The 24,753-nt window shown below is 43.4% G+C and overlaps 1 protein-coding gene across 2 annotated transcripts in view; it reads right to left on the bottom strand.

Annotated features, from left to right (window-relative positions):
* Positions 1-4,251: 4,251 nt before the first annotated feature.
* Positions 4,252-24,753, bottom strand: part of LOC147620491 (uncharacterized) — a 94,406-nt gene continuing 73,904 nt past the window's right edge. For both annotated transcript variants that reach the window (XM_086824714.1, XM_086824715.1), the window contains 5 exons: positions 19,084-19,160; positions 7,231-7,332; positions 6,962-7,046; positions 4,936-5,037; positions 4,252-4,850 (listed from right to left, as the gene is read on the bottom strand). In XM_086824714.1, coding sequence (XP_086680840.1) covers positions 4,758-4,850; positions 4,936-5,037; positions 6,962-7,046; positions 7,231-7,332; positions 19,084-19,160 — 459 coding nt within the window. In that variant the 3' untranslated portion in view covers positions 4,252-4,757. The remainder of the gene's footprint in view (positions 4,851-4,935; positions 5,038-6,961; positions 7,047-7,230; positions 7,333-19,083; positions 19,161-24,753) is intronic.

Here is a 24,753-nt window from a genome sequence, read left to right as displayed (position 1 = left end):
AGGAAGTGGGCCCACAAAATCTAATCCCACCTTTCAAATGGACCATATGCTGGGATAGGGTTTAAGGGTCCGGGAACCAATTGCTTATGCCCATATGCCTGGCATACTTCATAGCTTTTGCACCACTCATAGACATCTTTGCTGAGTCGAGGCCAATAATACCGTGTTAAGAATCTTCCGAGTTGTGCTGGCTGAGGCAAAGTGACCTGAACATTCATGACATAATTCCATAATCCTTTTAGATTCTTCCAGGCTCACTATTCTCCTATGCAAAAACTCTCTTGGTTTCACACCTTTTCAGTTAGTTTATGGAATGGAGGCTATTTTGCCAATAGAATTGGAAATCACAAGCCTTTGCACATCTTTTGCACGCTTGAATAATAAAGAAGAAACACATGCCCAACGCCTAGTGCAACTGGAGACCTTGGATGAGAGGCGACTTCAGGCACTTCAAAATTTGGAGGCTGCAAACGATGCAAGGCAAGGCATGACACTCTCATGAAGAAAAAGAAGAAGCCAGAACTCAAGCAAGGAAGCTTAGTCATGAGGTATGATGGCCGTGTGAAGAAACGGCTAGATAAGAAGCTTCTTTGACGCTGGGAAGGCCCCTTCAGGATAAAGCAAAAGTTCAAAAATAACACCCATCTTCTAGAGGATGCAAGTGGCCAAGAGGTTCCCGGATGTGCCAATGAGTACCGGCCAAAGATATTTTACCCTCGAGCACCATGGCCAACAGATCCCCAAGACAAGCATGGAGGATCTGCTCGGGGGGAAAAGATGTGACATGAAAAATTGATATCTTTCATTTTCAATTTTATGCATATTTTGATGGTTTCTCAATGGTAATAAGGTGGAAGCTTGTCCAAGAAGATTGCGGCTTTCTTTTTGCATGAAAGACACCCATATATATTTCATCTCGTGAATGATGAGTAGACGGGGATACGGAGACCAACAACGACCACGTTTAGGAGAACATTGACCAAGTTACATTTATTGCTCACAACCAAGTTTGTGGGAAAGGACTGTTAGAATTGTTGTCCAAGGCGTTGGCGCTCTAATAAAGGTGTATGCATACAATGCCTAGTGCTCGAAAAGAATCGCATTCGAGTGTATTTGAACCAGCTACAATTAAAAAAAACCAATTGAGATAATATGAACCCAATTTTTTTTTGTATTTATTTATTAATTAAAATCACGTTTTGAAGGTTCATTAAAATCTAGCAGATCGGTGAGATCCGTCGTCGAGAGATCAGAAAGGAATAACAGCGTGAAGATGCGGCGGCTTGGCAGCTACCCTGATAACACCATTCTATCTTCAAATATAATGATTTTACTTGATTTAGGGTACACACATTGTAAATGCCACAAGTATGCTTAATAAATACTTTAGTATGGTAGTAGATAGGCTAGTGATATGGAAATTAAAAGTGGACCTTCATGCTCACATGGATTTTAATTGTATTATTAATATGGTATTTACCATAAGGCTACAAGTTGGGGAGTGTGGAGGAGTGTGTGTAGGTGCATAATTGAAAAAGATTCTTCTAGAATGCCTACATGGAAGAGGATAATTCCGCCATGTGTAAGTGGAATCTCCACCTACATGCCACTTAGACTTGGCTATTATCTCATCACACTTTCAAAGTCAAAAAGTCTTCAATTTAATAATCAATAGAAGACTTAGCCTAAGAGGATAATTGATGGTGACATCTACCCTTATGTCACTGAAGGGTTGAAGATTTTTATGTTGTAATTTGTAACAATGAAAGAGAGGGTGATTCAAAAACCTATAAAAGGAGCCCTCCTCTCCCTTTCAAATCAATGAATGAAGCCTCCTCAATTGAGCATTTTGTGTCATTGCCATTCTCTTATCTTTCAAACCCTTATTCCAAACACTCTCTTTACATGTGAATATCTCATTTAGCATTAGCTCCTCATGCTTAACCCAATTTTGGACCTCTTTGATGATTCATGATAAGTGAGATAAGGAGTTATTATCTTGGTGGGCATGTGACTTCTCAAGGTAGCCTTTGCCTTATTGCCGCCCTCCTTTGGAGGTACCAATGGTTTTAGCGGTAATGAGCATGTGGAAAGACTTTGGGGACCATAGGTAAATCTTTACGATTGTCCGTCGCTAAGCAATGTTAACCCTTACCCTCTAGCTTGAATCATGAAGGAGATGAGAAGCAAGAGGCTATGTGAAAATTGAGGTTTCATGCAAAGAGAGGGGAGTGCAATTTTTGTGGTCCAATACTTGGTTCAAAGTTTAAGCTCTAATACCACGTACAAAAACACAATGTGTGACATAATCAACTCTCCTCCTCTACTGTCATGGCATATCTAGATCCTCTAGGAGAGAAGTAGCATAGAGCAATGTATAACACCCTGTCTGTCGAGAGCTGCAGTTTGATCCACATGTGTCTAGCCTCCTAGTCACGTGCTACCACCTGTAGGCGCTCCTGTAGCTCTCACTTGAAGAGTACCGCTATACCTCCAGATCCTCTCGATGTGCTCTGCCGCGTGGTCCCCCTGTATGTAAACTCTCATTGATAGCCCTCTCCTTTGGGTAGCCCCCTCTCTGGGCTCTGGTGCGTCTCTGTAAGTAGTATGATGTACCGTCCCTCCATGACCTCCTCCATCCTCCCAGGATGTGTCCAAAGTGCTCCATTGCAGTTCCAAACTGCTATGTGTATCTCTGAATCTGGATCCTCCATAGCCTATGTCCCATAGGCCGCCTGGCGCTAATCGGTGGCCTTGCCATCAATGATGACACGACCATCGTTATAGAATGCTCTCTTGCTCTCTTTTCGGACCTGTAGGACTCTCGACATGCATGTTTTCATGTGTTCTATCTGCATCCTTGTAAGGTCGTCATCCAAATAGATGGGATCTCCCTGTAATCCTCGTAGAATCACCCCTCTTCCTCATGAAGGTGACCCTCTCCGTCTCTCCTGCAAACTATAGGATGAGGGCTCGCTTGCGTGTTGAGTCTTTCCCGGCTCTCCATGCTTTGGTGAAGGAGAGAGGGTCCTCTTCCCTGTAGCCGAGCTTTGTGCATAGAAGCTTTTCATCTTTCTCGGGAGTGGAGTCGGGTGTCTCGGCTATACCTGTGACTCGAATGTTGAGGCGGCGAGCCTGCCTCATCTTCTCCTCCTCAATGGTGGTGTGAATGATTTGGTGTTCAACCCATCTTGACTATTTGGCTTCAAGTTTTCCCTTCATATCCTTTGTGATCTCCTTGGAGATCTCTTCTTTGATGGCCGTGAGAGTGTTCTCATTGATCTCCCCTTCTTCCTTCTCGGTGTTCTTGACGGCTACCAGTTCCATTTTCAATGCACTCACCTCCTCCTTGAGTGCCGTGTTCTCTTATTCAAGGTCCGTGACCCGTGCTTCGAGGGCCATGATGTGCCGGTGTAATTTGTTCTCCACCTCATTGAGGTTGGAATCGGATGTCTTCTTGTTCTCCTTGATTAGTGCCTTCATTGCCGTCTCGAGGGCCTCGAGCTTCTCTTGGAGACTCGGAGCCATTCCTCGAGATTACTCTACAGCGCTTCCCACATGCAAGGAGGGGAGAGAGAGAGAGAGAGAGAGAGAGTTATGTAGTTGCCTTGGGGGCCTAAAGGAAGGGTGCGTGGGGAAAGGGAGGCGAACAGAATAGCGGGCACGAGCAAGGCAATGCAAAGCGAACAGGCAGTGAGCGGCAGTGAGGGAGGCGAACAGAATAGCGGGCGGGCAGATGGGGAAAGGGAGGTGAACACAATAGCAGGCGCGAGCAAGGCAGTGCGAAGCAAACAAGTGGTGAGCGGCAGTGAGGGAGGCGAACAGAATAGCGGGCGGGCGGATGGGGAAAGGGGGGCGAACAGAATAGCGGGCGCGAGTTATGTTGCTGCCTTGGGGGCCTGAGGAAGGGTGGGTGGGGAAAGGGGGGCGAACAGAACAGCGGGCGCGAGCAAGGCAGTGCGAAGCGAACAGGCAGTGAGCGGCAGTGAGGGAGGGTGGGTGGGGAAAGGGAGGCGAACAGTACAGCGGGCGCGAGCAAGGCAGTGCGATGCGAACAGGCAGTGAGCGGCAGTGAGGGAGGTGAACAGAACAGCGGGCGCTTCCCACAGGCAGGGAGGAGAGAGAGAGAGAGAGAGAGAGAGAGAGAGAGGATTATTGGAAAAGCAAAAATAAATTTTTTTGCTAGCCATAAGCACATTCGGGAATTATTGAAAAAGCATGTATAAAACTCTGGTTCATGAGCACATATGATTGTTTTAATTTCTTCGACCATACTTTTCATGCAGGAAGATACAGAAAATGTCTTCACCAAAAGAAAACAAAAACAATTTAAGATCTTGAATGCACTCCACGGGTTTTTAAAGAATGCTTTGCAAACTAACCCGAATACATGGCCTGCTGCAGAATGCTATTTACAGCTCCACAAACCTTGCCCTCAATTTTAAAATGTGTGAAAACTCTTTTCCTTAGTCACAGCAGCAGGGAAATGTCTAAGAATGTTCCATCACAACACTCATGGAATACATATTCGCCACATGCACAAGGGCCACGCTGTTGAAGGGGGATGATCATAGCTCAACTAACTCTGCTTCAATAAAATCTTACTGCAAGGCAGTGAATCTTTCATGCTTGGTAGGAGAAGCTCAGGGTCTTTACAGACATAGCCTCCACCTGTGGAAAGGAGAGATCTCACCACCCAAAACCCACCCATCCGGGCAAGTGATCTGTCTGTAAATACCCTTAAGATTGAACAGAAATTACTCCAGAACAGCACAAGTGAGAAAGCACCGTCTACCCGTCACAGCATCTTCAACAATTTCCCAGCCCGTATTTTCCCTGTAGCGTTCTACCTGCTTTGAAGAGTGATTTCCATGGCATCAATAATGGCACGGCTGAAATAACCCTGAAAATAAAGGAAAAAAATGACCAGCTTACCGTATCTACATATGATCCGCCATCTAAACCTCCAAACATGTAGAGGCTGTCGCCAACGCTTGCCACAGCTCCGTAAGCTCTTCCTATGTGCATTCCCATTTCCTGCACCAAGCATACATTTACTCATATTTACACAGGGACAGAACATGCAGTGAAAGTAAGACATGCTGAAACCCAAAATGACATCAGAGACCAAAAGAAGCACACCATTTGTGGGTGTTCCATGAAGCACATGTTACACAAAATGACATGAAGCAACTGGATGAACACTTGTCATTGCAGGTAGTGCAGCCATCCAGCCCAGAGATAAAAATATATGTGGGAGCTTCTCTTGGGAGGCCATGATCAACCCAAGATATGGAATCCCAACCACCTCCTTGCCATCTAAAGGGATTCCCATTGCCTGCTGGCGACCGAAAAGCTCGAAGAAGGTTGAGCAGGCTATTGAGCAAAATAATTTGTAGCATCGCACAATGCGACAAAGTTCAGTGAAGGGTATTGTTAGCCAAAGCCTTGGAGTGGAAATCAATCCAAAAATAGCACTGACCAAAAAGCTGGATGTCTGTGATGTGCTACTACTCACCAACCAAAGCTGCTTGCAGATTGTCTCTGAGGTCACCTCCTGTGATTGTGCCTACCAAGATAATGGACTGAGTGAAGCTACCAACCTCCATAGGAGCTAAAGATCAGGAGGCTCCGAGAGTATTCAGTTGAGGGTATCCTTGATTGGTGAAGTCCGAGGGGCTGCTGCCGAGTCCTGCTAAGACGAGAAAGTAACCATAGCGAGAAACCAGGCGGTGAAAAGTCTGTAACCAGAAAACCTTGACGATTCTGCCACTAAGCATGAAGAGCTGAGAAAGGAGGATGCAATAGAGAAGAAATAAGGGTCTAAAGATTGCCAGCAGGCGAGGTGCGGGCTGGAGGCAGCAGACTGGCCACTAGCAACAGATTGGCCTTAGGCAGGCAGAGACTCTCATTTGTAGGCTCATTTGTAGGAAGCATTTGAAGAGACTTGCAGAGAGTGGGGATGGCTTAACGCTTGAGAACCACCCAGACTGTTTCATTCTTTGCATTTCTATCGAAAATGGTCATATAAAGCTCAAACTGCCCAATTGACGCTCCTGTAAATAAGAAATCATCATACCTCTATGGCTAAACAAGCTTTTCTTGGAAGAAGACAGTCACATCGTTTTTTTGGCTGATAGCACATGCTGCAGTACTACCACTGGAGAGCTATCACAGGTAGCCCCAAATTGTTCGTTGCAATTTTCCCATGGAGTCTTTTCAGCACTGCTTTTGGGATGATACCAAAGTCACCATTCCAGTTGCATCACTTCAAAGTGGACATTGATTGGGAGATACATACGTGACTTGGCTTCATGGTAGGTTTCAAGACCTCGCGGACTTGAAGTGGAGAGGCCATTGAGAGGACATACGCCTTCCATACCCAAGCATTATCAGTTTTATGGTCAGATAACATCTCATACTCTAGCATGCACCTGGAATAGCAACAATCGAGATGTTTGGAATTTTGGTGCATATGATAGTTTATGCTTGGCCTTCTGGAGTTGGTATCAAGTATGATGTGAGTAAGGGGCTGGCAGGAGGACTAGATAAAAGAGAGAGGAACGAAGAGGAACAGACAAGAGAGGAGAGGAAAGGAGATGGAAGAGAAGACAAAAGGTTTAAGGCAAGGAGCTAGACACAACCTTAAATCAAGGTTGCCAATGGGAAACCACGGGTGTTGAGGAGAAATGTGCAGTTTTGAAATAGAAACAGGAAACAGATGAAACACCTCAACACAAGGACACACCAAAACACGTGTTTTGGCCTTACAAACCCCTGTTTTGTGATGTTTCCACTTTGAGATTTCCAAATAAGCACTCTAGCACTGTCCACTTTGAGATTTAAAACCTCATAAGCCCAAACAAGGTACAATGTATATATTCATCCATAATAAAGTAGAAAAGACAAAAAGACATTGGGCCAACATGGTACACGGCATCAAGTAGCTTATCCAACTTACCATTTCTACCCAACAATTTGTGCGAGGTTCATAAAACTCCACAGCATTCAAGAACTCAACACCATCATAGCCACCAATTGCATAGCTGCATAAGAAAATACTTAAGATTATAATATTTGAATGATATCAGATGGCCTTGCCTGAGTGTTTCTCGCACTCCGGTTACCAGCAGAGGGCGTGAGTTCAAAACCCCACACGTAATGACTCTCAACAAAAAAATAAAAACGAGTGCATTAAGACCCCAAATTTTGCCGAGTGTGATGACTTACATCTTTCCCGCCAAAGATGCTGCAGACAGGCTTCCTCTTTTTCTATTCATAGGAGCAACTGCTGTCCACAAGGCTTCACGAGGATCAAATCTTTCTACAGATCTGGACATGCAAACATAATTTTCAACAGTCGTTTGAAATCATACTTGAAAACAAACTAAAGATTAAGATTGCAATTTTACATCCCCAACTCTCCCTCAACCTGCATCTCTCCAAAAAAGAAAAGGATATCCATAGTACTAAGAATTCTTGTCTCATCATCAGCCTTTTAGTTCCTTTACTCAACCAAGGGGCCGTGGAGCCCGATAAAATGACTTCAAATATCTTTCTGCTCTTTAACGTTTTGAAAGGTCTCACGCATCACCATCCATTGTTACCAGTTTATGGCATAGGCATGCACTAGGATGCCATGCCCTAGGATGGTTCTGAGTCTCCAGTCAAGGCATGGAGGTACTAGGGGATCTAGATGGCATTGCAATTTGAAGCTTCGATATGTGCGAGTTGCTCATTAGACACGTGGCATGGAAACCACCTCTTAGATGGTGATTTGGATAAATGTAAGGTTTAGAGCCTTAAATGGAGTGTGGTGCATAATTAATGTAGGTGGACACATCAAAAGGGGTGGCCTGCTGAAAAGGATCGTGGAGAACCCTTGCATGAGACAAAGGTGGAGTCTTCCTTGCATGAAGGGATCCCTTTTCATAAAAAAATAAGCATTGCAGCAGAGATCTCTTTGTGGAGGAGTTCTTAATCTTCGTTTCCAAGGAGGGCAGCTTTAAGCATGGCATTGTAATCTTGGTGTAGGGGGGCTCTCATGCTCTTTGTGTAGGAGAGAGAGATGCAAGTTTTCATGAGCTAGAGAGAGAGTTGGGTCTTCATGCGATGAGAGAGAGAGAAGGAGCCTTGTTGATTCAAGAGGATACATAAGAGTAACCGTCTCTAGAAAACGGCTGGCCACTGATCATCGCGGTAAGACTGCACAGAAGGGTGCTGGGAAGTTTTTTTCTAATCATCCTGGAGGCTGTCACGTGCACCCTGCATTGGGGTACACAGTGACACACTATCATCATCATCAATGCATCATTGTACATTAATAGTACCTTATTTAGGAACATTTGTCGTACACTCATTTACGATTTCTCACCCGTTTTAAGGATTTACGAGAGCAGTTAATCAATATTGATGAGGTGATTCTGACAATCCACTCATTTCTACAATTCTCAATGGTTTGCCTGAATCCTAGCAAGGATTTGCTTACCACTCTTCATCTCTTGACGAAGAGAAATTTAGATTTATACACATTTGATGATTTGGTAGCTCTCTTGTTACAGGATGAGCAATCCCGGTCCAACCGGAACAGCATGTTTGCTCCATATCGGGCTTTTACTGCCTCCTATCATGGCAAAGGAAAATCTGGGGCCGGTTCAAGTGCTAAACCTAAGGGCAAAGCACAAGCCCATTCAGATCCTCCTAAGTCTAGAGAGGAGAAGATTGAGAAGAAGCTATAACTCTATGTGCTAATAATGCATCATATGCCACTCAAGGCATTGGTAATGTGGAGTTGGCGTCATGTAGTGGAGACACATTTACTCTTGCAAATACTTTGTATGTACCTGGGAGTCGCAAGAATCTTATTTCTGTCTCAACACTTGTAAAAGCTTGTTTCAAAATCCAGTTTTTTTATCATTGCTACTCCATTTATGACAGATCAGATTCAGATGTGCTTATGCTCTTTGGTACATTGAGAAATGCCTTTTACACACTTGACATGTATGACAGGAGTAGTGATTCTCATGATGATGCTATGGTTGCTTCCACATCTCAGGTTATGCGTGACACCGAGCTATGGCATGCTCAGTGTAGTCACCTTCATTTCCCTTCTCTAATGCGTTACATCGTCAATCTATGGTTCATGAGTTGCCACCTATGCAACTCCCAGACAAGCATGTATGCGAGGGATGTATATTCGGAAAGATGCATCGTCAGTCCTTTCCAAAGGATAGCATTGTGCGAGCTACTCGGCCATTGCAGCTCGTACATAGTGATCTATGTGGTGATGGAGCAGCTATGGGGGGCTGAAAGGTGAGCAAGGCCTTGGCTAGTAAATAGTAGACAAAGATAGAGAGAGATAGGACAATGATAGAGAGAGTGATTAACACGACTCAATGACGTGACACTTGCTTGATTGGTTTTTGTGAAGTACAAGTACCTTTTTATAAGTACAAAGGATGCCTGTGTGACAACACTGCATATGTCATAATATACACAAATATCTGGATATTATTTGTGACTCCTCTAAGAGGTAGTTCACACACACACAAACTTTTTTTTTTTTTGGTAATATCCAGTGCAGTATATTTATATACTCATAAATTTACAAGATGGGAAGTCTCCGAAATGGAGAGTATCCCAAATGTCAGAAACATAAAGAGAAAAGCTCTAAGCAAGAAGCATCCATATCACCCTCATGGCAGGCATCATATAAGGATTGCCGCAACGAGGCTCGGAAGGATTCATATAACTGATGATTCTGCCGACCCAAGTATACCAAATTAGGCTCACTCTAAATTGTCCAAAGAGCCCAATATCTCACCCAAGAGAGAAACAGGGAGTATTGGGACAAGGACCGCATAAATCTGCCAAAAAGCCAGAAATGTTTCCCAAATCTATGACTCGGAAAATGGAGCTGAAGAAAATCTGAAATTCTCCTGAGGAGGATCTTGGAACAAGGGCAGTGCCAAAGCAAATGAAGAACAGTTTCTGAGGGAGCCTGACATCTTAGACATGTGGAAGGTGCAATGTGACGTTTAGCAAGTGTGACCCCCACTGACAATGTGCCTGTCAAACATCTCCAAAGAAAAAGCCTTTGTTTCAATGGCATTTTACACTTCCACAACATCCGGAGATTCTTCCGCCACCATGAGAGGGGCTTCCTTATATGCCACAGAGAATTAGCATGTTGGTGAATCCATGGGGGAGGCTGAAGAAGCCTGTAGGCTTTTATGGAGGTTAAGGCAGGAAGGGGAATAGGATGAATGCATGTAGTAGATGGCTGCAATTGCCAATCCATAAGCCTGTCTGTGTCAGCCACAGGTGGAATAGGTAAAAAGGGATGCAATAAACCAGCAATTTTCTTCCATATCGACCTATGATGCATTCCCAATGCATAGGAAGCAGTGGCCCGGGGAAAGGATAAGACATATCCCCGATCATCTACCACATCATGTATGTACCTAATTCCCAATTTCATAAGATTGTATGCCCGAGCAGGTTCCTGTAAAGCAAGTGGAGTGTCAAAGATGGCACTCCAATGAATACTTTCTTTCCTCATCGAGTTTGTCCTCAAGCAATTATCAGAAGCCCATTTGACCTTAGAGAGAACTTATTTCCAGTCAAGTATGAGGGCAGTAGAGAAAGGACAACCAGGTATCCTCCCTACAAATCTTTCAATAACAACCTCCCAATGATCCGTAATCCAATGACCATAAGCACAAGTCCTCATGTTGACACACATGGATGCTAACATACAAGTCCATGGCTGCTGTTAACGGAAGAAAGTATGCAACATTGTAGCCTTCCTTGCAAGTACATGATATCTTATATTAAGGACATTAAGTCCACCATGCATCCTTGGGGAGCACACCATTTCCATCTTCATCAGTCTCAATGCTTTCACAGCAGTTTTTGTCTTCCATAACATCTACATAGCTTGAGACATAAAAGCTGAAATATCCCTGGAGGACCAATGCAGCAAGGACAAATAGAACTGGACATAGGACATCACAATGGATTGTACTATTCTGAGCTTGACATGAAGAGGCCAAGTAGAAATCTTCCAGTATTCTAGTTTATGTTGAAGTCTTTGGAAAATCCATTTTAACTACTGCTTTCTGGTGATATGCCATCCTATGGGATATCCCAAATGCCTGACAATATCTCGGGAATGCACCACCTGACCCGGCCAAAGAATAGAATGCAAGTCACATTCTTTCAGAGGGAGTAATTTAGATTTGTCAGATATGCAATCCCGCTGCCAACCCATATAAAGAAAGAGTGGCCATAAGCATGCGAAGTTCCTGAGGAGAATTCTGTGGCATGAAAAAGGAATCATCAGCATATGCTTGTGCCAAAAAAGATGTAGCCCCTGGGATTTTAAGACCAGTCATGTGTCCTGTGTTTGTAAGATGATCAAGATGCATCAAAAGAGGATGGGTCGCAATGGCATAGAAGAGAGCACTAAGAGGGCAGCCCTGTCTAACTGATCGGCCCAATATCCATGACCGAGACAGATGGCCCCCAAGAATGCACTGAGTAGTAGAGCCAGAATAAAGCCAGTAAACAGCATTTGCCATCTTGGGACCAAAGCCCAACTTTGTCATGATCTGAGAGATGAAATCCCATTGAACATTGTCAAATGCCTTAGCAATATCCACCTGCAATATAAGCACATCTTGATGCGAATACTTAGCATATTCAATTGCAGTCAAGGCATTGGATATATTGTCATGGATTTGTCTTCGCGGCACAAACCCATACTGATGAGGATGAAGTCCTGCATGCAGTATCTTGTGAAGCCTATGTACAATCATTTTGGCAATAAGTTTGTAAAGTACAGGCATCAAAGTAATAGGCCTCCAATCTGATATATGATCACACAGATGTTTTTTGGGGACAAGCTTGACTATGCCATGCTTCCAAGAGTGCGGCAACTGATTTTCTTGCCAGGTCACATTGATCATTCGCAAAAGGACCTCTTTCAAATCATCCCAAAAAGAAATATAAAATTCCACCGTAAGGCCATCCCAGCCAGGAGATTTGTATTTGCTAAGGTCATTATCAAGTTCCGTGTCAGTAAAAGGCCTCTCCAAGGTAAGAGCATCATCCATTTCAACTATTCCAGAAACATATTGAAGAAATTCAGTCCTGGCATCAGTCACTTGATTTGATGGGGAAACAGGAGCAGAAAACAATTTCTGGAAATAATTGTGGCATTCGTCTTGGAGATAAGAGAAAGAGTGAGTCCAAGAGCCATCCAGTTTCCTAACCCTTAGACATGAATTTTTATTTCGAGTAGCATGCAAGTCCTGGAAAAAGGATTTTGAAGAGCAGCCCTTATCCATGAGGGGCTTCATTCTTGCCCTAATCTGCCATTTGTGCAATTTCCTCTGATCATTAACAGTAAGTTTAAATTGTGCATGTGAAAGGGAATCCTTTTCTGAATCAAAGAGTGGCCTTGACTGAGAAAATTCAATCAACTGTTGTGCTGTCCTTTTTGCCCATTTAACCTCATTCCTCCATTCTGTCATATACCATTTGCCATACTCCCTAATGACATTTTGCATACGAGAGACGAAGCTGTCCCAAGCGTAATTCATGTCCTCCTGGGCATGAACTGTCAAAGGATGAATGGCAAATCTGATCATTTGCTGAAAGTTGTGATGTTGTAAATAAGCCCGATTAACATGCAATAATCTACTGGAGAGAAATGGCAAATCATCCTGAGGCATGCCAAGCTGCAAATTCATCCACAATGGAGCATGATCTGACAAGCCCAATGAGAAATCTATAAGGAGATGAGGGCTAAAATCTGCAAATTGTTGTGGATAAAACAAATCCATCTGTCAAGTCTTGCCCAATACGTAGTAAGTGCATTATGATGAAAAGTATATCCAGGGACTGACCCTTGGAGAAGTACCCATAAATCTTCAGCCTGCACAAAAAGAAGCATGTCATCCAATTTCTGCCTTTCCAATGATAGCATATGAGATCGTGAAGTGGTATTATCTCTAGGCAGAGGGGAATTATTAAAATCCCCACAGATGAATGCATTGGATCTCCATGGATATCTGCATAAAGAATCCCACAAAGAAGCCCTCATGGCAGAGGTCTGGGAGGCATAGACCGATGCAAACTCAAAAATATCACCATTGACATTACATTGTATGACTATCCATCTGCCACTACTGTCATTGAAGGCCAACTGAGGCTCCAACTCATGTCTAACCAATATGCATACACCTGAATAGGTAGCAGTACCAACATAATATATATCATAGCCGTGCAAAAAACCATGATGTCCAGCCATGGAGTGTTGATTATGCTCTTGCAAACAAACAATATCTGGCTGCATTTTATGTACATAAATCCATAAAAGCCTCCACTTTGAGACATTGCAGAGGCTCTGTACATTGTATGTAAAGCACTTAAGTGTTTGAAGCATGAAAATGTATGTACAGTAGAGTTTGAGGATAAGAACCAGACATCAGAGAGGCTAGGCCTCTGCCTGCATAGGCTGCATGCCTTCATTACCCATGAAAGACATAGCATTTTCCCCTTCTTCTAAATCACATATGGGGATGCCCTTCTTTAGTACGCCCACCCAATTTTGAAGGACAGGAGCAAAGGCTGAAGTAGAAGTTTGTCCTGGTGAGGGCAAAGAAGCATCCCATTGACGAGATTGAAGGGGGCGTTGCTTCAATACAACCACCTTCTTGGGTTGTTTAAAACCTTCCTGATCAATCCCCACAGTTTCCTTCATCTTCTCTTTTCCTTTGTCTTTTCCTTTTCCTGCAAGTGCGTGCACTTAATTGACTGATTTTGCATTCTTTGCTTCATTTGTATTTGCTGTCTTGACTTGCAAATTCTGATTCTTTTCCCGTGTCTGGGGTGGCAAGGCATTCGGGGGGGGCTGATGCAAAACCATTGGGCATTCAGAGGCTAGATGCCCAAACTTGTGACAGGCAAAACAAGCACCTGCAAACACACCCCACTTCAATTCAAAATACTTTTTGCCCAATTGCACTCCCGTAACTTCCACCGCAATAGAAGGAGGGGTAGGTATGTCAGTGTCCCAGAGAATGCAGAACCTGTTACGGTTTCCCATGGGGCGTGGAGGACAAATGACTTGTCCCAAGGAAGCAGCAAGGCCAGGCAATTCTTCACGCATATAGTCCAGAAAGTTAGCAACCTCAACCCATATAGGGCAGTGATGCCGTATAAGACTTTGATAGTCCTTGTTTGGGGACCAGGGCATAGCATGTACCATTTGCCTCCCATAAAACAGGGGAGAGAACTCAAGAAGCCTCTCCTAGCATGAAGCATCTGATAAATGCACCTCATAAAAGTATCTGGAAACGAAATACACTCCCTCTACAAAGCATCCTCCAAGGATGGACTTAATCCACTGCGCGACATCGCTGGCCGCGGGGATTTTTCTTGGAAAGAATATTATAACCGTAGTTTGAGACAACTTTTTGAGGGGGTTCACTAGGGACGACAACTTCAATTTGTAGGTGAACTCTGGAATCGGTTTGCCCCATTCCTGTCGTGACTGCTGAAAGTCATCCTTAAGGGTATCAAACACATACTGAGCTTCCAACGTAAATGCATCATCTTGTAAAGACGGCTCTGATAGGCGGCGTTTAGCATCTGCAGATCTTTCTTTTCGGGCATATGTGCAAACATCTAAAGCTGAAGCCATTGATAGAACCACGGAAAGGGAACGGTCAGAAGGGCTGTGAAAAGGAAAAGGCCGATATTGACAGAAGGAGGCTGTGAGGTTACGAAGGAAAGTGGAATAGAACAGTACGGCAGAAAAGGTGCAGGAATAGCAGAAAAGACTGCGAAAGGTCACTACAGAGTTGAGGAAAAATCAAGGCAGAGAAAGGCTGAATCGCGCAACAAGGACATGATGCAGGAGAATCTCAGCGACACACACACACACACAAACACACACACACACATACACACACACACACACACACACACACATACACACAGAGTAGGAGAAGGGAGTGACGAAATTGCAGGCTCACAAACAGGTAAGTCGCAGGCGAGCAGTGTCGAGCAGAGTCGCAGGCGGGGAGAGTCGCAGGTTCGCAGGCGAGCAGAGTCGCAGGCTCACAGGCGAGTAGAGTCGCAAGCGAGCAGAGTCGCAGGTTTGCAGGCGAGCAGGGTCGCAGGTTCGCTCTCGTCGTCTCTCACACACACACACACACACACACACACACACACACACACACACACACACACACAAACACATAAGCCTTCTAGAGGCTGTTCACACATAGGTAAGACCTTGATTCCCAACATGTGGCCCTATGAGGGCACCATCTTTTGCAAGACATTTGTACTTCATGACTTTCATTGACGATTACACTCGTTTTTGTTGGGTGTATGGTTTGAAAGCTAAATCAGATGCATTTTCAGCTTTCCAACAATTTCTTCCTATGGCAGGAAATGCTTGCAGCAATAAGCTCATGACATTGCATACAAATAGAGGGGGAGAATATTTCTCACATGAGTTTACAACTTTTAAGTAGTCGCGTGGTATTTCTCATCAATGTACTACTCCATATACACCACTACAGAATGGCGTGGCTGAGCGTCGTAATCATACTCATGGAAATGGCAAGATGTATGCTTAAAAGCAAGGATTTTCCATCCAAATTTTGGCTTGAAGCGGTCATTTGTGCTAACTATGTGCTAAATCGTTGTCCCATTAAAGCGTTGAAGTCTATGACAGCCTATGAGGCTTAGAATGGCAAAATTCATGTAATTACTCGTATGCGTGTTTTTGGGTGTCTGGCTTACATGCATATCCCAGCACAGCAAAAGCATTAAAATGTGTCTTTGTGGGTCATAGCAGTGAGAGCAAGAGATACAAGCTTTATTTACCTTCCACCAACAAGAAGATTATTGTGTCCAGAGATGTAATCTTCGATGAATATGCATCTCAGCCCATGCTTTCATGTAGGCTACAGCCATCGATTGATGCCCCAGATGTCTTTGATACATTGCTGCCATTATTTGGTGCAGTTTTGGTGGCCCACTTTATTTAGATATGTGACCGAATTTGTAAAAAGTAATGATGAATGTCAGCGATTGTTAGTGTTCACAACCATGATAAAATGCCCCTGTACCCTATAGTATCTATTCAACCATTTGAAAAATGGAGCATTGACTTTGTTGAACCAATTAATCTAGCGAGTCAAGGTACTCAAGTACGATTTATCATCGCTGCCATAAACTATTCAAACTATAAGTGAGAGGGAGAGCCACTTCATCAATGATGCAATCAAGTTTTTGCTGAGTGAATTCATGGTCATACACATCGTCACTCCTTGCCCTACTATCCCTAGCTTTTGAAACTTCGAAACGGTTTTTAAAAATCTCGAAACCTCTCCAGCACGACAGTTTCGTGCGCAAATTTCAAGTTTTGGTTTTTTTTCCCCGATTTTTTTGGGATTTTTTTATTTTTGTTTTTCTTCTATATCCTCCTCATCACCTTCCTTCCCTTTTCTTCTTATGCCGCCCCTTTTCCATCTTCTGCTACTTCTTTCACCTCTACTCCTCCTTCCTTCATTCTCTTATTCTCTCCTCTTCTTCTTCTTCCTTTCTCTTCTTCTCCCTTGCTCTTCTTCTCCTTTTCTTCTCCTCTCTTCTTTCCCATTTTTCTTCATACACCATCCTTCAATGTCTTAAATCTTTCCCAATTTCTACCTTCTCTTCTTCAATTTCTGAAGAGTCTTTGATTAAACCACATAATGCCTCACCAAAATAAGGATGGTTCCCCAAGTTGTGAGAAGACACCATTTTTTCATCATTACACTATGTTTTTAGATGGCTACCACAAGTTCTTTAAGTATTTATACTTTACGAAATTATTGACTTTTCGAAACCTTGCGTATCTTAGCCGAGGGACGAAACCGTTCGAAACAAAACCTGAAAAACCTCGAAACGAAAAAAACCTCGAAACATTTCTTGTGACCATGATTCTGATGCATTGGAGAGTGATTATTGGGTTACAGCCATGCATTTGGAGTTGACCTCTATTGAAAAGAATGCTACATGGGAGTTATGTGACTCGCCCAAAGGCAAGCATGCCATAGACACAAAGTGGGTGTATAAATTGAAACGCAAGCCCGATGGCTCAATTGATCGCTATAAGGCTCGTTTAGTCGCAAAAGGATATGCCCAACGAGAGGGCATTGACTACGAGAAGCGCCTACTTCACGTATGACTACCATGCACACTATTGTTGCGTTGCTTGTCCATAAAGGTTGAAATGTGCATCAGTTGGATGTCAAAACTACCTTTCTGAATGGTGATTTGCAAGAGGAGGTTTATGTATCGCAGCCTCCTAGCTTTGTTTAGAAAGGTGCAAAGCATAAAGTATGCAGATTGTGTAAAGCAATTTATGGCCTTCAACACGCCCCTCGTGCTTGGTTATCAAAAGATGAGGAGAAAATTTTGCTTTCATAGCTGAATTATAGCATCCATTTGATGTTACAAACATGGGGCTTTTGCATTACTACTTGGGTATTCAATTTATACCAGTTGAGAGAGACATCATGCTATCTCAGCTGAGATACAATAAGCAGCTCTTAGAAAGGTTCCAAATGATAGATTGCAAACTTGTTTCTGCTCCTATGGAACCAAGCTTACGACTATCACTTAAGGACTCTTCCGAGCCATTTGATGTTGCCACTTATCAACAGGTTGTGGGATGCCTTATTTACCTATGCGCTACAAGTCTTGATATTCAGTATGCAGTGTCACAGTTAACCAGTTAACTGATTTATGCATTGCCCTAGCACTAGACAATGGCAAGCAATGAAGCATGTCTTTCGTTACCTTAAAGGCATTCAAGACTTTGCATTGTTTTATCGCAATGCGTCTTCGTTATGCTTGATCGCCTAAACTAACAATGACTGGGTAGGATGTTATGACACTAGGGTGTCAATCAATGGTAGTTGTTTCCTTCTTGGGTGTTCATGCATTTCATGGCTCAGCAAGAAGCAGCCGACAGTGGCCACTTCTAGTTGTGAGTCTAAGAACAGGGCAGCATTCACAGAAGCTACTTTGGAGTGTGTATTGCACCGCCGTCTATTTTGGCAGATCTTGGTATTAGACAACCGTCTTCTACCACCATTTTCACTAATAGCCAGAGTGCATTGGCAATGGCACGGAATCCGATTTTTCAAACAGGAAAGATAGCCTTGACTTACGTGCCTACACAGGCCAATGTGGCCAATGGGTTTACCAAGCCCCTTTCCAAGGAGAACTTTGAAGCTTTTTACAAAGCTTTAGGCTTGCTACCATTTTCAGGGTGATCTGTCACACACCATGTACGTTCACACCATTCACTTCAGGGGGGTTTATTAGCCTTTGGCCTCCGAGAAGTCCTGGTGTGAACAGTCTTACACACGGGCACTTTTACCCTGTGCTGGCAAGGGTTTTTCCCCGTGTGAACACACTCTTGTGTGTTGGGGTTTTTAGCCTTGGGACTAGTGTCCTTTTGTACACTCACTTGTACTTATCTTATCTTATTACGTGAGTTTTCCAGCACACCCTCTGCTTGCTCTCTACGTTCTCTGCGTGTGTGTGTGGTCGTGCACGTGCAAGGCCTCCTACCCAACAATAGGTGTCAAAAGAACTTGTCTAAGGTAATGATTCTTACCACCCTTCCATACTCGAACAATAAGCAAGCATGGTTAGAAAGGTATCACCCAAAGATTTCACGTACATTGTGGGTTTATACGATCAAAACACTCCTAAAGCCTCTTGCACAAAACATTATTGCTCTTTTGGCTATGTGACTTGAATTCTTTGGAAGCCATCAAAGGCATTGAAAGTACACAAAAATATCACAAATGATATATAGACAAGCTAATAACTAGCTTTGTTCCTTTTTGACTTTGAGACTGAAATTGCAACAAGCTCCTGGCGGTATGTATACAAGGAGGGACCTTTAGTATGTGTATAAGAACCATAGCTCACTAACAATGACAAAATATTGGCTTCAATTACTTCAGAAAAGTATTAACTAGTGAAGAAGATGTAAGATCTTACGCCAAGTATCTCCGATCATTATATCCACCAACAGCATACAATGCTCCATCCAACTCCACAGCTGCAACACCAAAACGCTTACAAGGGAGAAAATGGTAGTTTATCAGCAAGAGCTTTTACGCAGCTTAAATAGATTTAGTATTAAATTTTAACTTGTTGCTAAATACTCCGTCTACTCAAATGAATAAGAAATCAGGAACAAACTATTATCACAAAATCATTTCTTTATTAAGTGCTGATTTTAGATGTATGATAGGTGGATTGGGGACCTTTAATTGAGTGGCAGATAGGGACTCTAATAAATTGAAGGGTCTAACCTGACATGCCTTGTGCCAAATAGGTGGGACTCTCTGTGGGGATTTATTGCCATGACAATGAAACTAGATCTCACATCTCCAGCATGCTGTGTAGGCAGAAAGAGAAAACACAGGTGAATGGACCCCACAGAGAATTCCAGCCAATTACCCCACTTTTAGTTGGCACAGCTCCAGCCTTTGCCTTGCCCCCTCAGCTCTCCTCTCCCTCATTGGCTCCACCTCTCTACTGCTCAGTGCTACACTGACTCCACCCTTGCCATCGTCCTAGCCCTGCAAGCACACTGCCTGTTGCAACATTGCCATCAACTGTCAAGACCCCTTAGAGGCCTGAACCCTAAGACTCCAGATCATGCATGATCAGAGGAGATGAACTCACGATAGCAAGGAAAAGCTCCCAAGAATAGACATACTAGCATGGCACAAGGTGTATGTTCCATTTGTCAACAAGAAATTTGTGTGAGAGAGCCTTCATTGTGAGAGAGAAATGAAATGATATATTAACGTCTCTAAGAGGCCATAGTGGCCTATGAGACCAAAACTGAGAGTACATCTGAAGTTGGTGTCTCATCAAAGAGAACAACTAAATGAGACTAAAAAGTACAATAAACTGATTGTCCTATAGTTATAAGAACAGAACTATAAGACTCCGAGATGATACCTAGTAGAAAATACTGAAAAATGTATATCAGGTAGATCCATGTATGCTGATCAGTTGAAGTGTTGCCCTCTCCTTAGATCAAGTATCTCCGCCATGGGGCTGTCTAGAATGGAGAGGTCGTAGAAGCGAGGGAGAAAGAAAGAAAGAAAGAAAGTTGTATTAAACATCTTCAAAAGACCCAATGGGTCTAAGAGACCAAAAACAATACAATAGTGTCCATGTAATTTCATCATCATACAAAAGAAAACAAAGACTAGAGCTATATGTTGGGAATGTCAAATCCAAGCCATATGATACAAAGTGGAGTCATAAGTGGGGTCATCATCATCATACAGCCTATGGAGCTAACCCAGGGGACCATCAAGGATATCAAGCATGGGGGTAGCCTGTGGAAGGCTCTACAGATTCATTGGGTGTGGGAAGGTGGCTCTGTGCCTCTCCAAGATCTCCTCAAGTTGGGGCTGATGTCTGCATTGCTGGCAGGGTCCAGGGAGTCGGGGGCATCCGGCACACTGTAGTGTGATGGCCGATCTCGAGTCACACCACATGTGTACTAGTATTCACTTCCTACATGTAGCATAATGTACATACAGAAAAAATATGCATGTTATCCATACTGTACATTCAGCTTTCATGCTTCAAACATCGCATGCTTTTTAACCATAAATGGCATTTGCACAATCCTTAAAGTAAGAACATGCTTTCCATATAACCTTACAACCTGTTTTCCATCCAACATGGTGCCAAATTCATTGTTCGGTTAGTCCCAAACATCAACTCATGTATGGCTGTATACATGACAAAACATCAATCATATGTTTTATGGCACGGCTAGCATTATCAGGTGTTACATTCAAAGGCAGCAAATGCTTAAAGTAAGTACATGCTTTCCATATAACCTTCCAAGCTGTTTTCCATCATCCAACATGGTGCCAAACTCATTGTTCGGTTAGTCCCAAACATCAACTCATGTATGGCTGTATACATATTCCTCGTGACAAAAAATCAATCGTATGTTTTATGGCATGGCTAGCAAAATCAGGTGTTACATTCAAAGGCAGCAATCGCATCGCATGTCCAAAACATCAAACCCAACGGCAGCAACCATTTACACGGAGGCCAAACAATCTGTATATGAGCAGCTGCCCCATATTGCCTTGCACATCAAGCAACAAAATTACATTAGCATTCATTGAAATTTCCATGATGGCCCGTAAGTGTTGCAAGTGCACCTCGTCTTGTTTGGAGAGTCATTCTTTACATCCTTGGCATGTATCGGCAAAATTTTGGGTGGCTATATCCAGCCCTCTATTTTGGCTTGCACTAACCTACAAAGAGGCTTGTTTACATTTTACCTCACTTGGACGGCAGATGGTGTCTCAATCAAGTCACTAGTTAAACTTCCAAGATAAGACCATTTCCTAAGCCACAGGAGGGGAAACCAGAGCTCTGATACCAATGTAACCGGAAGGCACGTTTCTCGGCACACTTACATAGTAGACTTGATTAAGCACACAATTAAAAACATAAAACCAAAAATTTCAGATATAAACATTCACACCACTAGGGCTCGAAGATGGGCCAACCCCCTCTTAAGATATCTGTATTACCAAAAGGAGTATTGTCCTTGTACAAGACACCGGTGTGGCCCAGGAGAGTTGTCGCGATTGTGGCTCATCTCTTCTAATTACCTTAATGAAACCTTAATCGTTGCTTATTAGTGAAAAGGCACTATTGAAAGGATACATCTCATCGTAAGGGTTATTAAAATGAGCATGTCTCATCTAAAGATCACGACTCTTCCCCCTAAACACACAACTCTTTGATTAAGAACCACACCCCTGCATTCAGGTTCTTACTCTTCACTTGTCACCTTTTGGCCTCTATTTAAGAAAGACCGTAGCATCAACACAAATGTGCAATGACATAAATCGGCTCATACTAGAGGGTTTTATCACTAGCGTTCCACTTTTGTTTCGTAAGTGGCGTTCTATTTTGAATATGGTCATGAGGTGCACATTCTCTACTCATGATGAGAGTTATGAGATACCTGATAGTTATACAATTCTTGGATAGAAAGAAATTTGTTGATCATCCTCAGCCACATGGAAGAACAGAGAGGGTGAACCAAATTTTGAGGATATGCTTTGTGCATATGAGACCGGCCTTCAATAAAACTGACGAACGCTAGACAAAAACTTCACCACACAAGCATTTACAGACAGTTTAAATCACTTAAACTTGAAGAGAGAGAATGTAGACAGGAGGAGCTAGATTGCTCCTACACAAGAGAAGTGGTGGCCCCAAACCGCTCTGGCACCCCCATAGGTATTTCTTTACTCTTCACGACATTGGTTACAACTTCACCAGTCTAGCTCCAAGTACCCTCAGCTAGGAATGCTCCCGCACACACAATAGCACCCAAGGTCCACGAGTGAAGACTTCTTTAGCCTCCTCCTTTCTCAGACCCATGTTTTGGTTATGACTAGAGCCCTCCCTCATGCCTCACTTATATAGAGCCAGCTTAGGCTTGCTTTAAAGCAAGTTTTGCTTTTAAAAAGCAACTTTATTGACTTTTTATGCAAAAAGTCATCCTAAAAATCTCTCGAACCACTTTGAATTTGAAGATGATGTAAGAGACAAAGTTGCTCCTCTCAACAAGTTCTTCGCCATGACGCAAACAAATCTTCAGGGTTACGGTAAGGGTTTCCATCGAGGCAAAACATGCACTGCAGTGACAGCATAGGTCTCCAGGCGACCATTTGATTGGCAAAGGTATATCCTAGCGATCAAATTTGCCTCCACTAGTACTAAGCATTCAACGACGGGTTACAATTTGTTTATGCTCATGGACAAATATCAAATAGATCCCCGGTAATGTTGGGACTTCAAGGTATTTAGATTGATGCAATTAGAGATTTCCTAACAGGTATGCACGAGATGCTAGTCACTGCTTGTAGAACACTTGTGCTTGTGCTAGGGTTTCCTAGAGATAGAAAGAAGAGTACGGAGGAATCACACATACAGCACACACAAGAGTCCTAAACTACTACTTTGTATTATAGACAAGAAAGAGGTAATACAACTCAAATTCAAGTACAAGATGTGGCTGAGAATGAAGATGTCAAATCACAGCCCTGTGACCTACTGTACATTCTTGGCTAGCAGTTCGGCTACAAAGAAACGCTCTGTGAAGTACAATGCTAAGGAAAGCAGATGAATATGATGATTTGGCTACCCACATATATATATATGCACCAATGCTCCTAGTCGGCTATTGTCTGTCACCTGTACCCAATTGCCACTTTGTCGCCACCTCGTCATCACCTCCATGTGTCCTCTCATTGTCTGACTCTACCCGTTGGCTACTATGTGATGCCCGGTTATGCCCTGCGTACTCGTAGGCATGCCACATTCTCCCCTACTTGCATCACAGTTGTCTTCAGCTACATGGCCTCTTGATAAGCTCTCAACGACGGGCGAGACTCTTTCGTGAAATGATCCTCATCAATGTAAGAAAGTTAGAAACCATGGTGCCAGGTCCAAGAGAGGAAGGAAGAGATGGAGAGATCAAGCCATGTTGTGTGGGTGCAAAGACATGGATGGAAGAGAGAGAGAGAGAGAGAGAGAGAAAGAAAGAAAGAAAGAAAGAAAGCTGTATTAACGTCTAGTAGAGACCGAACTCGACCTATGAGAGCGAGAGAGAGAGAGAGAGAGAGAGAGAGAGAGAGAGAAAGAAAGAAAGCTGTATTAACGTCTAGTAAAGACCGAACTCGACTTATGAGACAAATCAATGTACAACTGTCAATGTCTTTTGAGAAATGAAATGAAATGAAATGTTATATTAACGTCTTCAAAAGGCCATAATGACCTATGAGACCAAAAGTTACATCATGGTGGATCTGATACAATGTCTGGATAAAAAAACCCAGAAAATGAAAAATAAAGATGATACTACTGGTACCTAGAAAATGAAACTGGAACTGGAATATAGCAAGGGGGGGGGGGGGGTACGCTATGGAGGTGAGTGGAATATAGTGAGGAGATACAATATCATGTGGGACGGAGGGGTACACTATGGAGGTGCCTCCATCTCGTAATATGTGCCGCATCGGACACTGGCGGATCTCCTCAATATCCTCTGTGGTCAGCACCCTGACTGGGTGTCCCGCATGCCTCGCAAGAATAATCCGAATCTGCCGCTGCAACCTCCGTCTATGTTGGGATGCCCCCCTCCGTAGTCGTGGGCGTCTGGACCACCCAAGCTCAATCGCACGATCAATCAGTGTACCCCTGGTGTGGGCGGTATCCATGTCCTGCTGCTGCTGTGGTCCATCTGGCGCAGTGATGGCTGGACTAAAGAAATCTGTAATGTGCCTCTGAGTCTGGCTCTCTGTGCGCCTAAGCAGGCTATCTCTATGTCTCCGCAGCTCAAGCAAGAACAATCCCAAACACCTCTGGTCCTGGTACCCCATGACTCTGGAAAGTGGTCCAAAACCCTCTCTAAATAAACAGTGGAAACGACCACGTATCTCATAGTATGCAATACAATGGCATATATAATGCAGCTCTGTCTCTGGCTCCCCATGGCATACTCGGCATATCCTGGCCTCAGCTGGTATACCTCTATATCGGCCAATCTCAATCTCAAGCTGGTGTGAGGATGTGCGAATCTGACCAATAGCACATCGTACT

The sequence above is a fragment of the Cibotium barometz genome, chromosome 31, assembly GCF_041138505.1.
Source record: "Cibotium barometz isolate CiBa-2024 chromosome 31, ASM4113850v1, whole genome shotgun sequence".
In the NCBI taxonomy this organism is placed as follows: Eukaryota; Viridiplantae; Streptophyta; class Polypodiopsida; order Cyatheales; family Cibotiaceae; genus Cibotium; species Cibotium barometz.
This window is presented reverse-complemented; position numbering and strand designations above follow the sequence as displayed.